This window comes from Condylura cristata, unplaced genomic scaffold (genome assembly GCF_000260355.1).
Source record: "Condylura cristata isolate star-nosed mole 26May11 unplaced genomic scaffold, ConCri1.0 scaffold00022, whole genome shotgun sequence".
Classification (NCBI taxonomy): domain Eukaryota; kingdom Metazoa; phylum Chordata; class Mammalia; order Eulipotyphla; family Talpidae; genus Condylura; species Condylura cristata.
In genome coordinates, this window is record NW_004567123.1 from 18,728,417 (window position 1) to 18,746,196 (window position 17,780).

At 37.7% G+C, this 17,780-nt stretch overlaps 1 protein-coding gene across 5 annotated transcripts in view; it reads left to right on the forward strand.

Moving 5' to 3' along the window:
- NCOA6 (nuclear receptor coactivator 6) overlaps positions 1 to 16,742 on the forward strand; it is a 52,172-nt gene extending 35,430 nt beyond the window's left edge. For 2 of the 5 annotated variants that reach the window (XM_012728307.1, XM_012728308.1), the window contains exons 11-14: positions 1,772 to 1,840; positions 4,904 to 4,940; positions 9,428 to 9,576; positions 16,182 to 16,741. In XM_012728307.1, the coding sequence (XP_012583761.1) occupies positions 1,772 to 1,840; positions 4,904 to 4,940; positions 9,428 to 9,576; positions 16,182 to 16,225 (299 nt within the window). In that variant the 3' untranslated portion in view covers positions 16,226 to 16,741. Of the gene's footprint in view, positions 1 to 1,771; positions 1,841 to 4,903; positions 4,941 to 6,024; positions 6,161 to 9,427; positions 9,577 to 16,181 lie in introns of those variants that run through there. The other 3 variants (XM_012728306.1, XM_012728309.1, XM_012728310.1) reach the window with 3 other exon arrangements.
- Positions 16,743 to 17,780: the final 1,038 nt, after the last annotated feature.

A 17,780-nucleotide genomic window follows, 5' to 3' on the forward strand; every position in this document is an offset into this window, starting at 1 on the left:
CATTGACTAGTAAGCAGCCAGGAGGAGGGACAGAAAGAACACAAGCTTCAGGGTAAGATCAGAGTGCAGATTCTAGCTCCATTGGTTACCAATTGCAGTTGGTTATGGTTTTTAACCTTGTAAGCCATGTACCTGCTTCACCTGTAAAATGGAGAAAGTGATCCTACATATTAGAATATATACAAAAATTAAATGGGAAAGATTGCTTAGCATAAAATGGCCAGTGCACAGGACTCTGGAAAGGTTAATTTCCCATCTCTCTGCCCCTTCACTTCAGTGATAGAGATAAAGAGAATAATAAAAGCCCTTAAGACATTTGCTGCCCTTGCAGAAGACAAACTTCACAGGGCTCATACTATTTGTTTTGTTGATACGTTAGCCCTAGGAATTAAAAAGAAACCCAGTATCAATTATATTTTCTGCTATTAAGTGTTTTTATTCTACTTATTTTTAGGGAACTTTTCCCTCAAGAGAATAATGCTGAAGAGAATGAGGACTAGAATTTTTAACTGGATCATATATAATCATAGAGAAATATGTGTGCCTTGAGAGAGATAAACCAGCAATTGGGAAATAGTCTCAATTTTAGTTGTTTCCCATTTTTCAGAAGGCTTTTGTGCTTTTATCTTGAAAATGTGAGACTCCACATAGTGGAAATTAAAGTGCAGTTTTAAGCTTTTACACATAAGCATCCAAAATAAATTATTGACACAAATGCATTATTGACTGTTGCACTAATAAGCTGGTAGAGAAATTCTAAAATTCACTGTTTCCACAAAAGAATACAACTTGTTGCAATTCATCTAGGGTGTGTGGCTGAAGAATAAAGATGGGAAACATACCCTTGAGTGAGTGTGACATATCTATGCCCTTAATTTTTGCTATATGATCTGAGATTTAATTCTAGAGTACTTTGCGTGTTACATTTCTCTAAAGGGCCTAAATTCTCTCCATCCTTCAAAGCCTAGTTCTTATACTCCTTGCTTTAATGAGCTTTCAGATTTCTCAATTTAGAATTGATATCCCTTGTTTTAGACTTTTTTTATACTTTATGAATCTTCTTTATGTAACAACACAATGCACACCAGTGTACCCCTTCACACACAAACACACATAAACACACACATATATATCTTTAATACTAACTAGACTTATGGTTAAAAATGAAAATCTGATCTCTAAGGATACCAGTTATAGTGCCTTGTTCCTAATTAATTCCTGGTAACTATTTGTTGGATAATCAATTATCAAATTGATTCATTGAGTATAAATTAAATACTTGTTTTATGAGTATACTCTTACTAGGTGCTATAGAAAAATATAAATTTTATGATTCATGCCAAGTCTCAAGGGATGTAATCTTTAAAGAAAGAATACAGATTTTTTTTAAAATGCTAAGGCAAGTGGTATCATTGTTCCTCTGAAAATGGTTTGCATTGCCTGCTAAGTAGTTTTGGGTTTTTTCAGCCTACTATACAGAACTTGACTCCAGGAAATAAAAATTATGACTCTTGTTGTCTTCATGGTCACCACCTTCCCTGATCTTTGTTCACACATGAACTAAAAAAAAAAAAAAATAATACCCCTAAGTGGTAGTCTTCAACAGAATGTTATAGTAGCGGATTTTTAAATATGTCTTGAGGTTGGATTCAAGGCCAGCTTCAAGATTATATGTATTTCAGCAGTTACTTAGCCCTTGATTCTGTCAATGCTTTCTCATTGTTTAGCAAAGAAAGTAAAAGACCTGTATCTTTTTTTCTCCCCACCTTAGCACCTTCAGCGAGTTTAGCTCCAAAGGAAGCTCCGGCCACAGCATTGCAGGGGTCTGTTGCCAGACCAGGTAAGACACAGTTTTTAGGAAAACTACTCTGAGTGAAATGATTTACCTGAGAAGGAATTACTGCTGTCTTCAGTGTACCAAGAAGTAACTGAAACTGTCTGATCTATTTCAGAGCCGAATTCATGAGAAACAGAACTCATACAGTACTACTTGAGGTTATTTTCCCCCCTGACTTCTCTTACCTATTCCAGGGAACTCATGAAAAGCACCCATCTGCCACTCAACTGTGGTTGGTTTCTATTGAAGTTTGCCCTCATGACACTGCACCCACTTTAGTTGTTGATTGTTTGGCATATGACAACTCTCTGGGGTGGCAAATGTTACTGTACTAAGAGTAATTGCAGTACTATGGTGGAAGTAGACACTTGTTTAGAAACCTCGGCTATAGTCAGGTAGCCATTCTTCCAGGGACTCAGGGTCATTTCAGTCATCTGGATGGCATTAAGTTTCTTCCCATGACCAAGATATTGTAAATAGCACTAGGGATGGTGTTTCTGGAGGGTGGTGACAAATAACTGCTATGGGTTGCTGGGTCAGCTCTGAGCACATGAACTTTCTGATGGTAATAACAGCACTGCTTTTATAGGCTAAACTGTCAAAACAGTCCTGCCTGGCTTTCTGTCATTGTAAATCATTGAGGGGTAGCAAAATAAATAAATAAATATATATATATATATATATATATATATATAAATTGCTTCCCACAAAGAGGTAAATCTCATTGATGGTGTAATTCACACACTTGACAAAATTAACAACAACAAAACCCAGCAATATAACCATGTTTAGTTTTGTAAGTATAAGGCAATATAAGTAAGGTATAAATCCTGGTCTTAACGTCCTAGGTTCTATAGCATTGTAAGTAAAATCAGCCTCTGAAAAGAATAGATGAACAAAATAACATTTCAGTTACTCAGATTTTGCTTTTGCAACCCACTACCCACATGTTACCTAACATTGTGCTGAGCATCTAAGAGTAAATTATCCAGTAAAGGGGCTTGAGAATAAAACTCCGTATGGGGGGAAAGAAGGAGCAACCTAGAAAGAGGGAGGAAGTTCCAGTTCTTGCCCTAATTCTGCTCCAGAGAATAGGTTTTTCCTTATCATAAGCCCTTTTTGTTAAGCAATTGGCCCGTGAATCCTGTTTCTTTTATTTTTTTTAAAGATTTTTATTTATTTATGCTTATAGAACTGGGGTACAGGCCAGAAGTGGGGGCGGTGTCTCTGTCAACAGAGACAGAATGGGGAGCCGAACAGGCAGGTGTACTGAAATACACTGCTAAAGGGAGCAGCAGGGGACAGGAGAGGCCTACCATGTCATGTGGGTCAGCTCCCTGGCCAGGGATTGAATTTGTGCTGCAGTGGCTGCAATAGCTTCATAGTGCTGTGCTTTAACCTGTTGCACCACCAGGTTCCTGTTCCTTTAAAAAACTTGGTTAAGTTACTTAAAATACCCCCAAAACACTAATTGTACAGAACTTCTTCTGATAGTGTTAAAATTATCAAAAATACCGATATTTTGTGTCAAACATACTAACCAAGATTTTTTTCTCCTTATCGACCTCTGTTGATGTGAGTCTGTATGTGCCAGTTGAACCAACAGGCTGCACTCAGCTGTATTTTCTCTTGTGGAACAATGTCCAGATCTTATAGTTACATATGGGTCATATATAACAGATGAGAAGCAAGGATTCTCTTCTGCTAGCAGCTTTCATTGATGGCAAAGTTAACCCAGCCTCCTCTCATGGAGGCTGCATCCACATTAACATCTTGGCAATAGTAGTTAATACTGAGTTTTTACTGAGTACCAGGTAAAACACTAAATTATTATGTGGTATTTAATAATCTTGACTTCAAAGCAGGGAAATGTTTGTCCCGATTTTTCAGATGAAGTGTTAAGCACAGAAAAGTCAAGAAATTTTCTCAAGGGCACATAGCTGATAAACATGAGGTCAGTTTTAACCAGGCACTCTGATTTCACTACCTTCAAAGATTATCATGTAGTTAGTAGGTTAGGCTGAGTATGAGGTTAATTCCCTAAGTGGGGACAGGTACAGGTTATATAGGACTGTAGAGGTAGAAGAGGTTATTATTATTTGGTACATCACGGAAGGTCTTTCGGAAAAGATTAAGCTATCTAAAGACAAATAATTTGGAAAATCTTTTTTTTCTGGTATTAAGAAGGAAACGCCTGGATTATACCATACTGTGCTCATTTATGCAAAATCTCACTAGATAGATTTCTTTCCTTTCTTGAAGGGCATGGCGGGGAGATTGAAGAAGTGGGAAGCACTATAGACAATATCTCAAAGCAAATTAGCATGGCCTCTAAAATCTAGTAAGGAAGTCCTTTGAAGGAGAATGTATCCTAATAGATATTTAAGATATTTTTGAAGATTGCTATTTTTTAAAAGTGTTGAGAGGGTGGAGATATTTTAAGAATAAAAAGTCTCTACATGGCCCTCCCTGGCGGCGCAGCGGGTTAAAGCACTGCACTACGAAGCTTAAGCCACTTCCTCATGAGTTCGATTCCCGCCTGCCCCGGAGGAGTCCACATGGCGAGGCAGACCTCTCCTGACCCGCCCGCTGCTCCCCTCAGCAGTGTACTTCATCGATCTGCCTGTTCTGCTCCCCGCTCTGTCTCTGGTGAATCTGGTGAATCCTCTCACCCTTCGCATCTCTGGCCTGTGCCCCAGTTCTGTATGAATAAATAAATAAATCTTCAAAAAAAAAAAAAAAAAGGGGTGTAAAAAAAAAAAAAGTCTCTACATAAGGATACTTATTTTACTAACCTAGTTGTAGCTGGATGAAATATGAACCAGGCAGTGTGAATTTAGCTCTGTTGATCCAAATAGGATTATTTCACAGTGTGGAGTAGAAATAAAAATAGACCAAGTGAGTGCCTTATGCTCCAGATAACAAAGTTCTGTCCTTGCCAGTTCTGTCTGTATACTGTGTAGGGTGAGGATGCTGCTGAGTACTGGTAGACACCTAGCTTCTCCCTATGGATATATAGTCCAGAAGTTTTCCACATCTCATTTCTGTCCTTTATATTTTTTACAGAACTTGAGACAAATGCTGCCATAGTCTCTGGACAAAGGTAAGATCATCATTTCTGCAAACTTAGGATGAGTACGTGTGCTTCTTTAAAAGCTATCAGCTTTCTCAACCTTTAAACCTCTTCTCACCTTTTCATTTTTCTTTATTCTAACTAAAGTTATGTTATTCTAACTAAAGTAAGGAGTTGCCCAGTGTCCTAACCCCAGAAGTATCATTTCTCTCAATGAAACTTGGTGACTAAGTTTCATGTTTTGAAAACAATACAATCACCTCTTCAGCAGGATGTTGTTGCTATCATTGGCTTTACTAATAGTCTTTACAACTACCTCCTGAAGTAAATTGATCCTCAAGGCAAAAGGAACAAGAAAGCCAGGTGGGGTCTGACTCTAAAACTGTTGCTTTTCCTGTTATTCTATGTTGCCCATAACCTAAAAGAATGAATGAAATACATCTCTGACTTCAAAATCATTAGCTCCAGAAAATATCATTTTCCCAAAGTTATTTCTCTTTTAGTCTAAGAATATGCTACGTAATACTTCAAAGTCTTTCATATTTGTACATTAGTTTTCTTATTTATCTTTCTATCAGTCTTGTGAGGATTGAATGTATTTATTTGAATGCTATACACTGGGCTGCAAGCTCCCCAGTTGTGTTATCTCATTTAATTTTCACAATATCTATTAGGAAAATAAATTCTGTTTTACAGATGAGATATCTAAAGCTCATGGTAGTTTACTAAATTCTTCAAGTTCACGTTTTAATAAATGATGAAATCAAGATTCAAACCTAGGCCTTCTGACTTCAGATCCTTCACACTTTGATATATAAGATAAGGATTTATGTATCAAAAATCTGAAGCATGGAGGTTGTTAAATGCCTCCTGTAAATGCACACCTAAAATTGACCCCTCTCTGACTCCAAATTTATTGCTATACCAGTCTGCCTGGATTATTTTAATTGGGCTAGTATTTGAATTCACTTGTATTTTTCAATGTACAAGTGTGTGGCTAGAGAAAACATAATTAGATAAAAAAACACCCGCGGTGGGTGACTTGTTTCCAAAGCTACTTGAGCATTAACCATGTAAACACCAGGACAGATTGTTGTGGTTTTTGTTTTGCCAGGTACCTCCCTCAGGAATCCTTCCCTCAGATTTTGACCAATTTCTGGCCTTTCAACCAGAAAGTTATCCTTACAGCCTCTAAAAGAATGTAAAATCTGGGCCCTCTCTGTTGGTACAATGGGTTAAAGCACAGCACTATGAAGCTACCAGCCACTGCAACATGAATTCAATCCCCAGCAAGGGAGGTGACCCACATGGTATGGCAGATCTCCCCTGCCCTGCCCACTACTCCCCTTAGCAGTACATTTTAGTATCTGCCTGTTCAACTCCCCACTCTGTCTGTGGGAATCATCTCACCCCCTGCACCTCCTGCCTGTACCCCAGTACTGTATGCATAAATAAATAAATCTTTTTTAAAAAGAATGTATAAGTCCCCAACTAATAATTCTTTTTAAATTTTATTTATATATAGTTTATATCATTGTTCATTTTTTTACATTTGCTTGTTTTTCTCAGATGTAGTTCCCATAGAATTTCCACCACCACTTTACCTGTGCACCATCACCATAGTCCCTTGTGCTCTTCCCTTCCTCATTTTGATCCCTTGCTCTCACCCTCCCCTGCAGAATGTCTCTGATTTTTGGTTGTCTGTTTTTGTTTTGTTACATTTTTTATTGTTATTTTTTCCCCTAATGCCTTATTTAGTTCTATATTCCTTCTATAAGCGAAAATATCAGATTTTTTTTTCTTCTGACTTATTTCAGCATAATCCCTTCTAGCTCCATCCATGTTGTTGTGAATGGCATTATTTATCTTTAATTATCTTTATCTTTTTGATTGCTGAATAGTATTGTGTATATATACCACATCTTCTTGCTCTAGTCATCTATTTTTTGGCATTTGGGTTGTTTTAAGTTTTACCATTTATAAATAGTGCTGCGATGAGCATAGGGGTACAAGTATTCTTTTGAATTCTGTCCTTTGGGTATATCTCTTGACAGTGGAATTGCTGGGTCATATGGTATCTCCATTTGTAGTACTATGAGGAACTTCCATACAGTTTTCCATAATTATGCCCACCTCATAATTCTGTCCCTGCTTTAGCCTTGACTTGCTTCAGCTCTTGAGGCAGTTGTTAAAATGAAATTAGTGAACAGTGTCACCAGATTCCAAGCTCGAGCGCTAGTAGAAGAAGGGTCCAGGCTCTCTTTGGTGGCGCAGTGGGTTAAAGCACAGCACTAAGAAGCTAGCCACAGCTGCTTCAGTGTGAGTTCAATTCCTGGCCAGGGAGGTAATCCACATGGTGCAGCAGACCTTTCCTGTCTTGCTTGCTGTTCCCCTCAACCATATACTTCATCAGTCTGCCTGTTCTGCTCTCCACTCTGTCTCTGGTTAATCCTCTCACTGCCCCTGCACCTTTGGCCTGTATACCAATTCTGTATGCATAAATAAATAAATCTTAAAAACAAAAAAGAAGGGTCATTTTTTCCCCAGCTTTTTTTTTTAAAGGTTTTATTTATTTATGTATACAGAATTGGGGTATAGGCCAAAGGTGCAGGGACAGTGAGAGGATGCACCAGAGACAGAGTGTGGAGCAGAGTAGCATATCGCTGAAGTACACTGCTGAGGGGAGCAGCAGGCAAGACAGGAGAGGTCTGCTGTGCTATGTGGATCACCTCCAGGCTGGGTCAGGGATCTACAAGCAGCTGCAGCTAGCTTGTACTGCTGTGCTCTAACCTGTTGTGCCACCAGGGAGGGCACTTCTTTTTTCAGCTTTAAGAAAATTTAATCCATTTCTCTTTTCCTAATAATTTAAATAAATTGTTTGAAACATGAAAAGTCATAGAAAATTTATTAAAGAAAACTTGAAATTTAATCAGAATTACAAATAAGAAAATTATCTGTAAACCAGTATTCCTGGCTTAATAGTTAATATATATAAGTTCATCTTCTTCTATTCACATAGTTACAGTTATGTATTTATGTATGTCTATGTATGTATGTATGTATGCATATCACTAGATTTACTGTTTATATATATTTAACATAGTGTTATGTCTAATGTATATAAAGGTGACATGTAACATGTAAACATACACACAACTGTCCCATTCATTGATATGTAGTACATGTACACTCATGCAATGAAATGGAAATACCATTCATCATGTTTTTTCCCTACAATAATGAATAGCTTTTAGCATTAAATAACTTTCTACAACCTGATTTTCCATAATGATGTGCCATGAGTTAGTAAACTAATCTATTTAAATCTTCTGTATTCATTAGTTTGAATAAAATGCTTTGACATCCTTGTGTGTTTTAACTCTGTAAAATGATTTGTCTCCTTAGGCACCAAAAATGGAATTGCTGAGTCAGAGAATATAGATTTCTCAACTTCAGTGTTATTGACAGTTTGGATTAGATAATGCTTTGTTAGCAGGCTGTCTTACGCATTGTAGGCTGTTCAGTGGCACCTCTACCCAGAAGATGCTAGTAACATCTTTACTCCCCCACTGATAAGTCAAAAATGTCTCAAGACATTACTAAATGCCCTATTGAGATCCATTGGGTTACACAGTTTATACTCCTTCTGGAATATATGAAATGTTTTTCTCTATATGCTTAATAATACTAGATATTGCTAATTTTAAGACTGCATACTGAATAAAAGGATTTGAGATGGGGCAGTTAGTACACTCAGCAGTATAGTGTGAATGTAGTCCCACGCGTAGTCTTCTGTAATGTTACTTGTAGTACGTCATTATGTGACTGTACAAGGCTCATTGTAAATGCCAATATATGTAGTAATTCCCTAGATTTTAAGATACTAATTTGTGAGGGAAAATATTCTTTTCTTAGGAAAATGGATGAGGAAACTTGCAGATTTTTCTTCCAAGTTCCTTATATCTTTCACTTGTTTCTCTAAAATTCCACTAGCATTATGCTTTAGAATTTTATTTTTAATAATGTAACAAGCTAGACTCACTTTTTTTATTATTAGTTTGTAATTGAAATGCCATTGATTAACATCCTCGTTCATGTTTAAAAGTATAGGATCATCACCTTTAGGTGTAGTTACCTTAACCACACCATGGCCAAAGCACCCGTAGACCTCCACCATAGTCCACTGTGCTCTCTCCCCGACATTGTTCTCATCCTTCCCTTTCCCTTTCCTCATCTCCCTCTGGATGCCTCAATTCTAAGGTCAGCTTTCAAGGGTTGGTTTTAAAGTTTATCTTTGTCTGACCCTTTGGTTTTTCTGTATTTAGAATGACTTTTAAATTTTCAGTAATGTAGAAGGTAAACTATGTTCATTGTCCCCTAGTGGAATATTTTCTCTCCAGAATGACTATATAATTCTTAACCTCCTGCCTTATGAATGAGACTTTATCTGAAGAACCCCTTTTTTGTGTGACTTGATTCCCTCACCTCTTTGGAAACTTTTTGCTTCCCTTTGTTAGCAGTGAGCCCAAAGAGATCATAGAAAAGTCCAAAACCCCAAGCCGAAGAAACTCCCGAACTGAAGAGCCAACTGTGGCTTCTGAAAGTGTGGAAAATGGACATCGTAAGCGATCCTCTCGGCCTGCTTCAGCCTCCAGCTCTACTAAAGGTTAGCAGTGGGTTGTGGGTGCTATTTGTGAGTCAAATAAAAGAATAGGGTTCTTGTCACAACAGAAGAGGACTTTGTCCTTCATCTTTGCTTCTGTTCCTTAAATTTATCAACTTACTTTGACTATGCTTCTTTGGTTCTTCCTTTTATTTGTTAGTTCATGTAACTATGTGTTCTCTGTGTGTGTGATATAAGAACAGTCAGCACTGTTGGAAAAAAGGACATAACAGGGCAGACTGACACATGATCACCACTTCAGATAAGTCCTCAATGTGGCTCAACTATCTTTGTATTTTTCGGTGGTCAACTCTTTACCACTTTTTGCTCTTTTTAAACCTCTAACTTCTTTTGTCTCTCCATTCTTCAGCAGAGGTGCTCATCTCTTCACAGAGAAAATAGAACTCCCTTAATGCTTTACTACCACAACATAAATCTACCAGTGTCATCCTTTGCTCCCCTATGTAAGAACAGCTGTCTCTCTTCTTCAAGTCTAAGGCCAGTTACTCCACTTTGATCTTTCTGACCTTCTCAAGAATTTTACACTACCAGTTTTCTCTTCACTATTACTTGCTACCTCCTTTTTAAATTAACTCTTCTCTTGACTTCTGTGGCTAAGAAATCAGAATAATTTTCTGTCTGCTTCTCTGACAGTGCCTTCTCAGTCTCTGTCTAACCATTAGATGTTGGTCTTGCTCAGATTTCAATCCTAAGTCATCTTTTCGCTTCAATTTATATTTTCTCCCTAGTGTATCTTATTCCTGATCTCTCCTTCTTTAGTTACAGACCTTCACAAATGAGTCACGAGCTTTTATTTCTAATACAGCGCTCTAGAGATCTCTTACAACTATGGGTATATCCTTACCAGGATCAGACTTACCATTTTCATCCCCAGTTTAAGGTCCTTTGCCATTCTCCCCCATTTTGTGAATGGCACTACCATCTATTAGGCAAGTACTCTTTGGCACCTTGTCCCTCACCTTCACCTCTAATCCATCACACACAAAAAAACCTGCTGGTTTTATCTCAGATGGCCCAAACTCATCTACTTATCCCATCTTAACTGCTACACTAACTTAAAACCCTTAAATGTTTGCCACTGTAATTAGGATTAAATTCTAAAAGTATCAACATGGCACACAAGATTTTGTGTGGTCTGGCCTCTGTTAACCCCTCCCAGCCTCATCTCACCAACCTCAACAACATGGACATGCCATCTTCATCCCTCTCATCACAGGCCTATGTGTATGTTGTAGTTATGGAAATTTCTTTCCATTTCCTTTTTTTTTTGTTAAGTTCCTACTCTTTCTGCTTGTCTTAGCTCAGTTGTCTCTGCTGTAAAGAATCATAGCACCATGTTATTCTCCATCATAACACCCCAGTTGTACCTTTGTCTATTTATGTGTTAGATAATTTAAATCTATACTCTCTTTGAGCAGGAGAGCACATTTCGTTTTACTTACCACCTATCCCTGTTGCCTTATAGGACATCTTATGCAATTAATAACAATTGATTTAATAACTAATTAAATCTATATATATAATAAAGTATTTACATTGCCATTTATAGCATATATATAGGGATAAAACAGTGAAAAGACAGCTTTTCTGTTTTTATCATATTGATTTTATGCTAGCCAGAAAGACAGACTCAGTGTGTTAACTATTATCTGCAATAATAGCAACATTACATAGTACTATAGGAGCGTAAAGCTGAGATTCTTTGCTCTTCCACCAAGTCAGAGTAGTTGTGGGAAAAAAATATGTTTAAATTGAGACCTGAATTATGAGGAGGTATTTATCATTGCTATGGGGGTTGAATAAGGTTTTTAAGGCAAAAGGTATAACATGTGCAAAGGCCCAGATCTGAGAGATTGTGAGTCCCTCCTCCTCTCAGGAAATGTGCTGAGCTTGAGTAACCCTAATTGGGCAAGAGGTAGAATCCTGGCCTAGTGCCTGATGTCAACAGGGCTGCTGAGAAACAGTCAAGACTATTGGGTTGCCAGTCTGAAGACCAGGGCAAGTTGTGGTGTACCAACACTGTACACCAGATACAGACCTGAGAGATCAGCTGTCATTGGCAGGTCATATTTCTGGGCAGCAGTTTCATGATGTCTCGTAAGATCCCCTGGAGTGGGCCTCAGTTCTATAGGTCATATACAAGTAGAACAGATATATTGAGGTCCCCATTACTTCAGCCTGCTAGAGAGGGGAGATTTTGGGAGTGGCCATCTTTCCTCTCCAGACATACCCAGAGTTTTCTTGGGTATTCGCACTTTTAATGCAGAAATGGAACCAACAACTTTTTTCTTTCCTAGGAATTATCTCCTAGGCAGAAACCTGTTTGGAAAGAGGCATGCCTTTCAGCCTATTGAGTATTAACTTTTGATCACAAAAGAGAAAATTTCTGGAATCCTATGGGAAAATCTACTTCACCTCAATTCTGTGAATTATTTTTTTTCCTGTTTCACAGAGGATCAAGGTCTTCTAGACTGTAGATTATGGTGTGTAATTAACTTTAAAGCAGGGGAAAAAATGTTGTCCTGTAGAGGTGTTACACACCAGATTTTTAAAACCTGGACCTGAGCCCGAGCCTAAAGATACTAAAGATGTCATTTTCAGAGCACTAGAAAGAATTAATGTAAGGATAAGTTGGGCCATTTAAGAAGAGATGTCCAAATTAGAGCCACTCTAGAGAAATGCCAGCCAAGAAAAGATGGAATGCTAGAACCTACTGTAGAAGAGGTAGGGGAATAGACTTGTATACTTAAACTGGACACTGTGCCAAGGTACTGGTAGTCATGTTGGTATGCCAGCCCCATTCATGTTTTGAGGCTTAGCTATTGGTTTAGGAGAGGCCACAGTGACTTGCAGGCTTTGTGATCTTGCATGGAGAGGTGTTTGTATATCTTCCTAGTAGAAGGCAGAGTTCTGCCAGATCCTTGGAACCAGTCATATATAGTGCTGTACATGAGCCTCAGGTCCTTAGGATAGCATTCTTTAACTCTCCTAGCTAAGTTACCTTTTCAATCAGGAATGAGTACTTACAACTCTCAGTTTATAAGTGTTAGAACTTTTGGTTCCAAATTGAAGAGTAAGTATCCATATAGTTTGTCTGGCTTTGTTGTATACAAAAATATGAGCCAAAGGCATAAAGTAGCTTTCTGTGATTGTATTTAAACCATTACCCAGGGAATGATTTTAAAATACCAAGCTGGTTTCCAATATTTATGTACTTCAAACTTAGAGACACTGAGTGCTGGGTATCTAAAACATCTTCCTGTAACATAACACTTAAATGTTAACAGAAAGTAGGATTTTACCTTTTTTGCACACATAAGATTTTGGTCATATGTCAGCAAAATCAGAAAACATCCTCTTTTTCTGTGAATTTTGAAAGTGGAGAAATATTAACATTTTACAATGAAAAATATCGCTACTTTTTTGTTGTTGCGAACCAGTGACATTTAACATGTTCCTGCTATGAGAGCACTTTGTCTACAGCACACTGGCCAGAGCCTCCTGCCAAATTGGAGCAGGTAGAATGGGTGATTTCTGGGCAATTCCAAGGAGGTCTATCATGATTGACTGGTCATTATCTAATCTGTTTTTGGCTTTAATTGATTTGTTTCCCCCCACACACACTTTTAATTATAAACAAAATACTGACTCCCACAAGTAAACTTTTTATATAATTGCACCTGAGGTATGTTATTGCAGCTGTGCAAATTAGTTCTTCAGGGATGCTCCATTCCCCCTTAACACAAATAATTTTCTAGTTTCCCTTGTCATTTTTTATTTTCTTTTTATAAAATGTTTATATTTTAAACTGGAAAAAAGGATCGATAGTTTCAAGCATGAAGTTCAAAGCAAATATTTGAAACTAGAAGAGTATGTTAATATGAGAGTAGTACAGAGTGATGTATAATCATCAGCAGTTGTGGGTGTCCCTAGGTACTCTAAGGTGCTTCTGAAAGCAAAGTGGAGTGATAACCCTACCCAAATGACACCCAGTGACTCAAGAAGTGTGTGTGTGTGTGTGTGTGTGTGTGAGAGAGAGAGAGAGAGAGAGAGAGAGAAGGAAAGAGAGAGTTGTGATTGTTAATATTATGAAAATGCAAATAATCATACGAAGACATGAAAAAGCCCCGAACAATAACTGACTGCAGTTGGAAACATCATTTTGAAACCAGCACATTTTGAAAGACAATTTCCAGAATGTTTTTTGATTACATAAGGAAGTAGTACATGTAGTAAAAAGCATGATGAAGTGAGCAAGATTAAACTCAGTTTATAAAACTACACAGAAGATAAAGTGCACATACTGGGGTAGTTACTAGATCCCTGTATATTTGAGTCAGTTAAATTTGCTTAAGGTCAAAATAAAGAACCCAGCTGAAAAATGCCTTTAGCAAATTATACATTTAAAAGCTCCCCAACCACCTGTAAGATGGTATTGACCTAGTTCTTTACTTTATACTTAATTCTAAAATATGAATGTAAATTATGTGACTGCACTAGTAGTCTTTAAACTCACATTTCTGAAGATAATTTGCAAACTCCTTGATGGTTTAAAATGGAAGAATGTTATTAAAATATATTTCTGTCAGTATGGTATTGCTTGTGGGGAACTGGGAGTAGGATTAGTTCCAGTCAGATAAGCTAGCTTTTAGAAACAGACCTGATGGACTCCTCAGTATACCTTCAGCCACTGTATTCACTAGAATTCCTTACCTGAAAGAATGTGTCTCTAGATTCTCACCATTGTGTAAGTGGGAAAATTGAAAAAATTCTGAGAGAATATATATAAAAAACTGAAGCAAAAAAAAAATTTTAAAAGGCAGGTATCAGACATGAATTTATTCTGTGATCCAGATTTATCCAGAGGACGTGATAAGAGATGTCAAAATCAGTTGATTTTTTTTTCCCTCATGGTACTACAAAAGTACATCTTACACCATCCCACCATGATTTCCTGTTTGTAGTTTCCAGTATAATTTACTCCTGGTTCCCTCATTGATTCATCCTTATAAACAGAGGCAACCTGCCAAATCATTCAATGCTTTGGAGCAGCTACAGATAGGAAAAGCAAGGAAGGAGTGGAGGGCACCTGTAGTTGCTTATCTCCTCTACTTCCCAGTTCTTTTCCCAGCCACTTAAGTGTTTCTCAGACATGCCACTTGATCCTTTGTATAGCAACAAAGGAGAAGCCTCCAATCAATAATTAACAATTATTTTTCTAAGGATGAACAATCAAGAAAAAGCCCAATATGTTTTTGTTGTAAATGATAAATTTGCTACAGTGAAAATGAAGCTTGAGAGTTGGACATAAGCATTGAATGGGTAGTAATTTCTTTACATGGAGTTAAAATAACACAGTTAGCAGCAACCTGTCAGATTATTCTCTGATTTTAGAAAAGACTGATGAGTTAAATCAGATTGATTTTACAACATGACCTATCACTAAGGAGATACACATACTGAAGTTTCTACCAGCAGAACCCCCAAAACATTGCACAGGTCACCTCTTGGAAAGTCATCCAGGTCTTACTTATTAAAAATTACTGTAGCTAACAGAACAATGCAGTTTTTACTTCTTTCATCTATATTTTGAGACAGGGCTCTCAAAATATGATACAAAAAAAAATTGCTTAGAACACTGAGTCTAACATGTGACATAAAATTTAACCTAGTTTCTAGAAGTGGATGCATATGATATAATGTCATAGAAAATTTTTTTCTTGGTGACAAATTATTTTAAAATATTGTTTTTATGTTAAAACAAAAATATCTAATATGGAGTAGCATGAAGAATAAGGGTGACTTTTTAAGATCAATGAGATTTTAATGTTTCTACTTTGACAGCTTCAATCTATTTGTTGTACTCTGCTGCAGTAGAAGAATTTTGTGTGAGAGTTTTTTGGTTTAATGTGGAATATGACTAAGTTCATTTGATAATGACAATACAAGAGGAATTAAAAATGTTAAAATACATTCATTCTCCTTTAGGCCACTGTTACCCTACATATAAGTCACTCAGTTTCTACCTCTTCCAGATGCTTTCAAGTTCATTTGGGCTCAGCTCAGGCTAAGGCTTGTTCTGAATTGCTTCCATGCAGTGGATACATACAGGCATGTATGGGCCACAGAAGTGTCTTGTTGACCAGCGGTAAAGAGTCAATCATGGTCCTGTGTAGAGACTGTAGCATGGCAAAAGTTTCTTATTGCAAAATAATGACATGACTCCAAAAGGGATCCAGAGGCTGTTTTGTTTGTACTCTAACACAGCCTCTAACATTACTCAATTGATTTCTCACCACAAGCACAGTCTCTTCATCATTTCACTGAGTGATGGAAACTGTTAATGGAGATTTTGGGGCTAATTGCTCAGCTAACACAGCTCTCCCAACCCTGCCACTTTTTCCAGTAAGGTATGTTGCTGCTGCGTCTACCACCACATCACATTTGCCCAGTTGCCTGGCTGTAGCCTCTCCACACACAGAGTCCAGTAGGATTCCAGCTATGTTATCCCTGGTTTTGCAGACTGCCTGAAAGACACTGCTGTAAATAGTTGCCTCAGCTGAACATGTCCTTCCTTTCCCCCACAGACATAACCAGTGCGGTGCAATCCAAGCGAAGAAAATCCAAGTAAACAAGCTGGACGGCGACTTGATACTTGTAAATGTGTGTGAATTTTACAAAAAGCAATTTTGAGCTGTGACTTTTTAAAATCCATTTCTGTACAGTTAGTCATTTTAATAATGTGGCCCTTTTCCTAGTCCCTGCTAACTGTTTTGAAAAGTGCAATGGGAAAGCAGAGTTGAACCCTTTTTGGTGATGCAAGATGAAGTTCAAGTTTCTAAAATGTTGCCATGTATTAAGAGGGGCTAATACTATTATAATAGTTTTCACATTTCCTAAGCAGCCTAGAGTACAGGGTGAGAGCATCTTTAGATCTTCTAATGATGTATCGTGCTGTGGAAGTACTGTGTGTGAATAGCAGTAGTGTGGGCAAATGGAATCTTTTCATTTGGAAATGTTGTAAATATTTTTATTATATAGTGTTTTGGATGTATTTGTTGTAGAAATGGACCAGTGAATAAAGAGAATCTAAGGGTTTCTACAATGTGAAATACTGAATGTGTTAAATAAATGTCATTGTTCTAGAACACAAATGTATGTCATTGGTAACATTGGTAAGGGATTATGGATGAGCAAGTGAATAGGAATAGCTTTCTTCGTAAATTAGAATCTCATCTTGTCCTCATGGTACCTAGGATGCCTAGCTGGCAAATTGAGGGAAAAGCACATACTTAATCATTGAGCTCATTCTTGGCTCTGAAGAAATTAGCCCTTTTCTAGCACTCTACTAGACACTTTGATAGGTCATCAGTTTTCTTTTGCAAGATAACAGAAATAACCAGAGTTTTGAAGATCACCCCAGATTTTCTAGGTACAGGAAAACATCAGCAAACAGATGGCACTTTTCCTCCACCCATACCTCTAGGCTTCTCCATACCTTTGGTGAATTGCTCTAAAATAACTGTTTTATTACACCTTTTCCATTCAAGAGATAAGCCCAGACTGACCAAGACTCTTTCTAACGGCATCAAGAATCTAACCCAGTGAAGTCAGCTTTCATCTTCAGCTCAGTTCTTCGGTTAGATAGGGCAGCTCCAAATAAAAGCAGTCATTTGCATTACAAACTTGGCAGAGATGTCCACTACATCCCATTTTTTTGGCTGCCCTGTCACTCATCTGCATCAGTCTTAGGGGTAACTTTCCATCAATATGCTTGCATTTTCCCCTTTCCTGTCTTCTCTCATCTTCAAATTTGTAGTCTCCTAATCAGATGCTTTTGCAGCTCTTACCTTCAGGGAAATCCATTGATTGGGTCCCTGTCCTCCTCTCTGTGTAGGCCTTAACCTTCTGCTGCCTCGCATATCTAGACATATATTCCGTCCCTCCCTGCTGTGGTTCTGTGTTTCTGCCAAACCTAGTGCCTGAGACCCAAAAGATGAGTTGGTGATTCTCTGTCATACTCTTATATTTTCATCTCTATTTCAAAGGTCTTTATATGTGTCTTACATTATAATGATCCTCCTAAAAGTAGTTATTTATGAGTCAGACTCCACACTGTCTGGCTCTGTTCCCAGCAGGCTTATCTACCCGCTTCCTTCTCTGTATGACACACGTTACCAGAACCA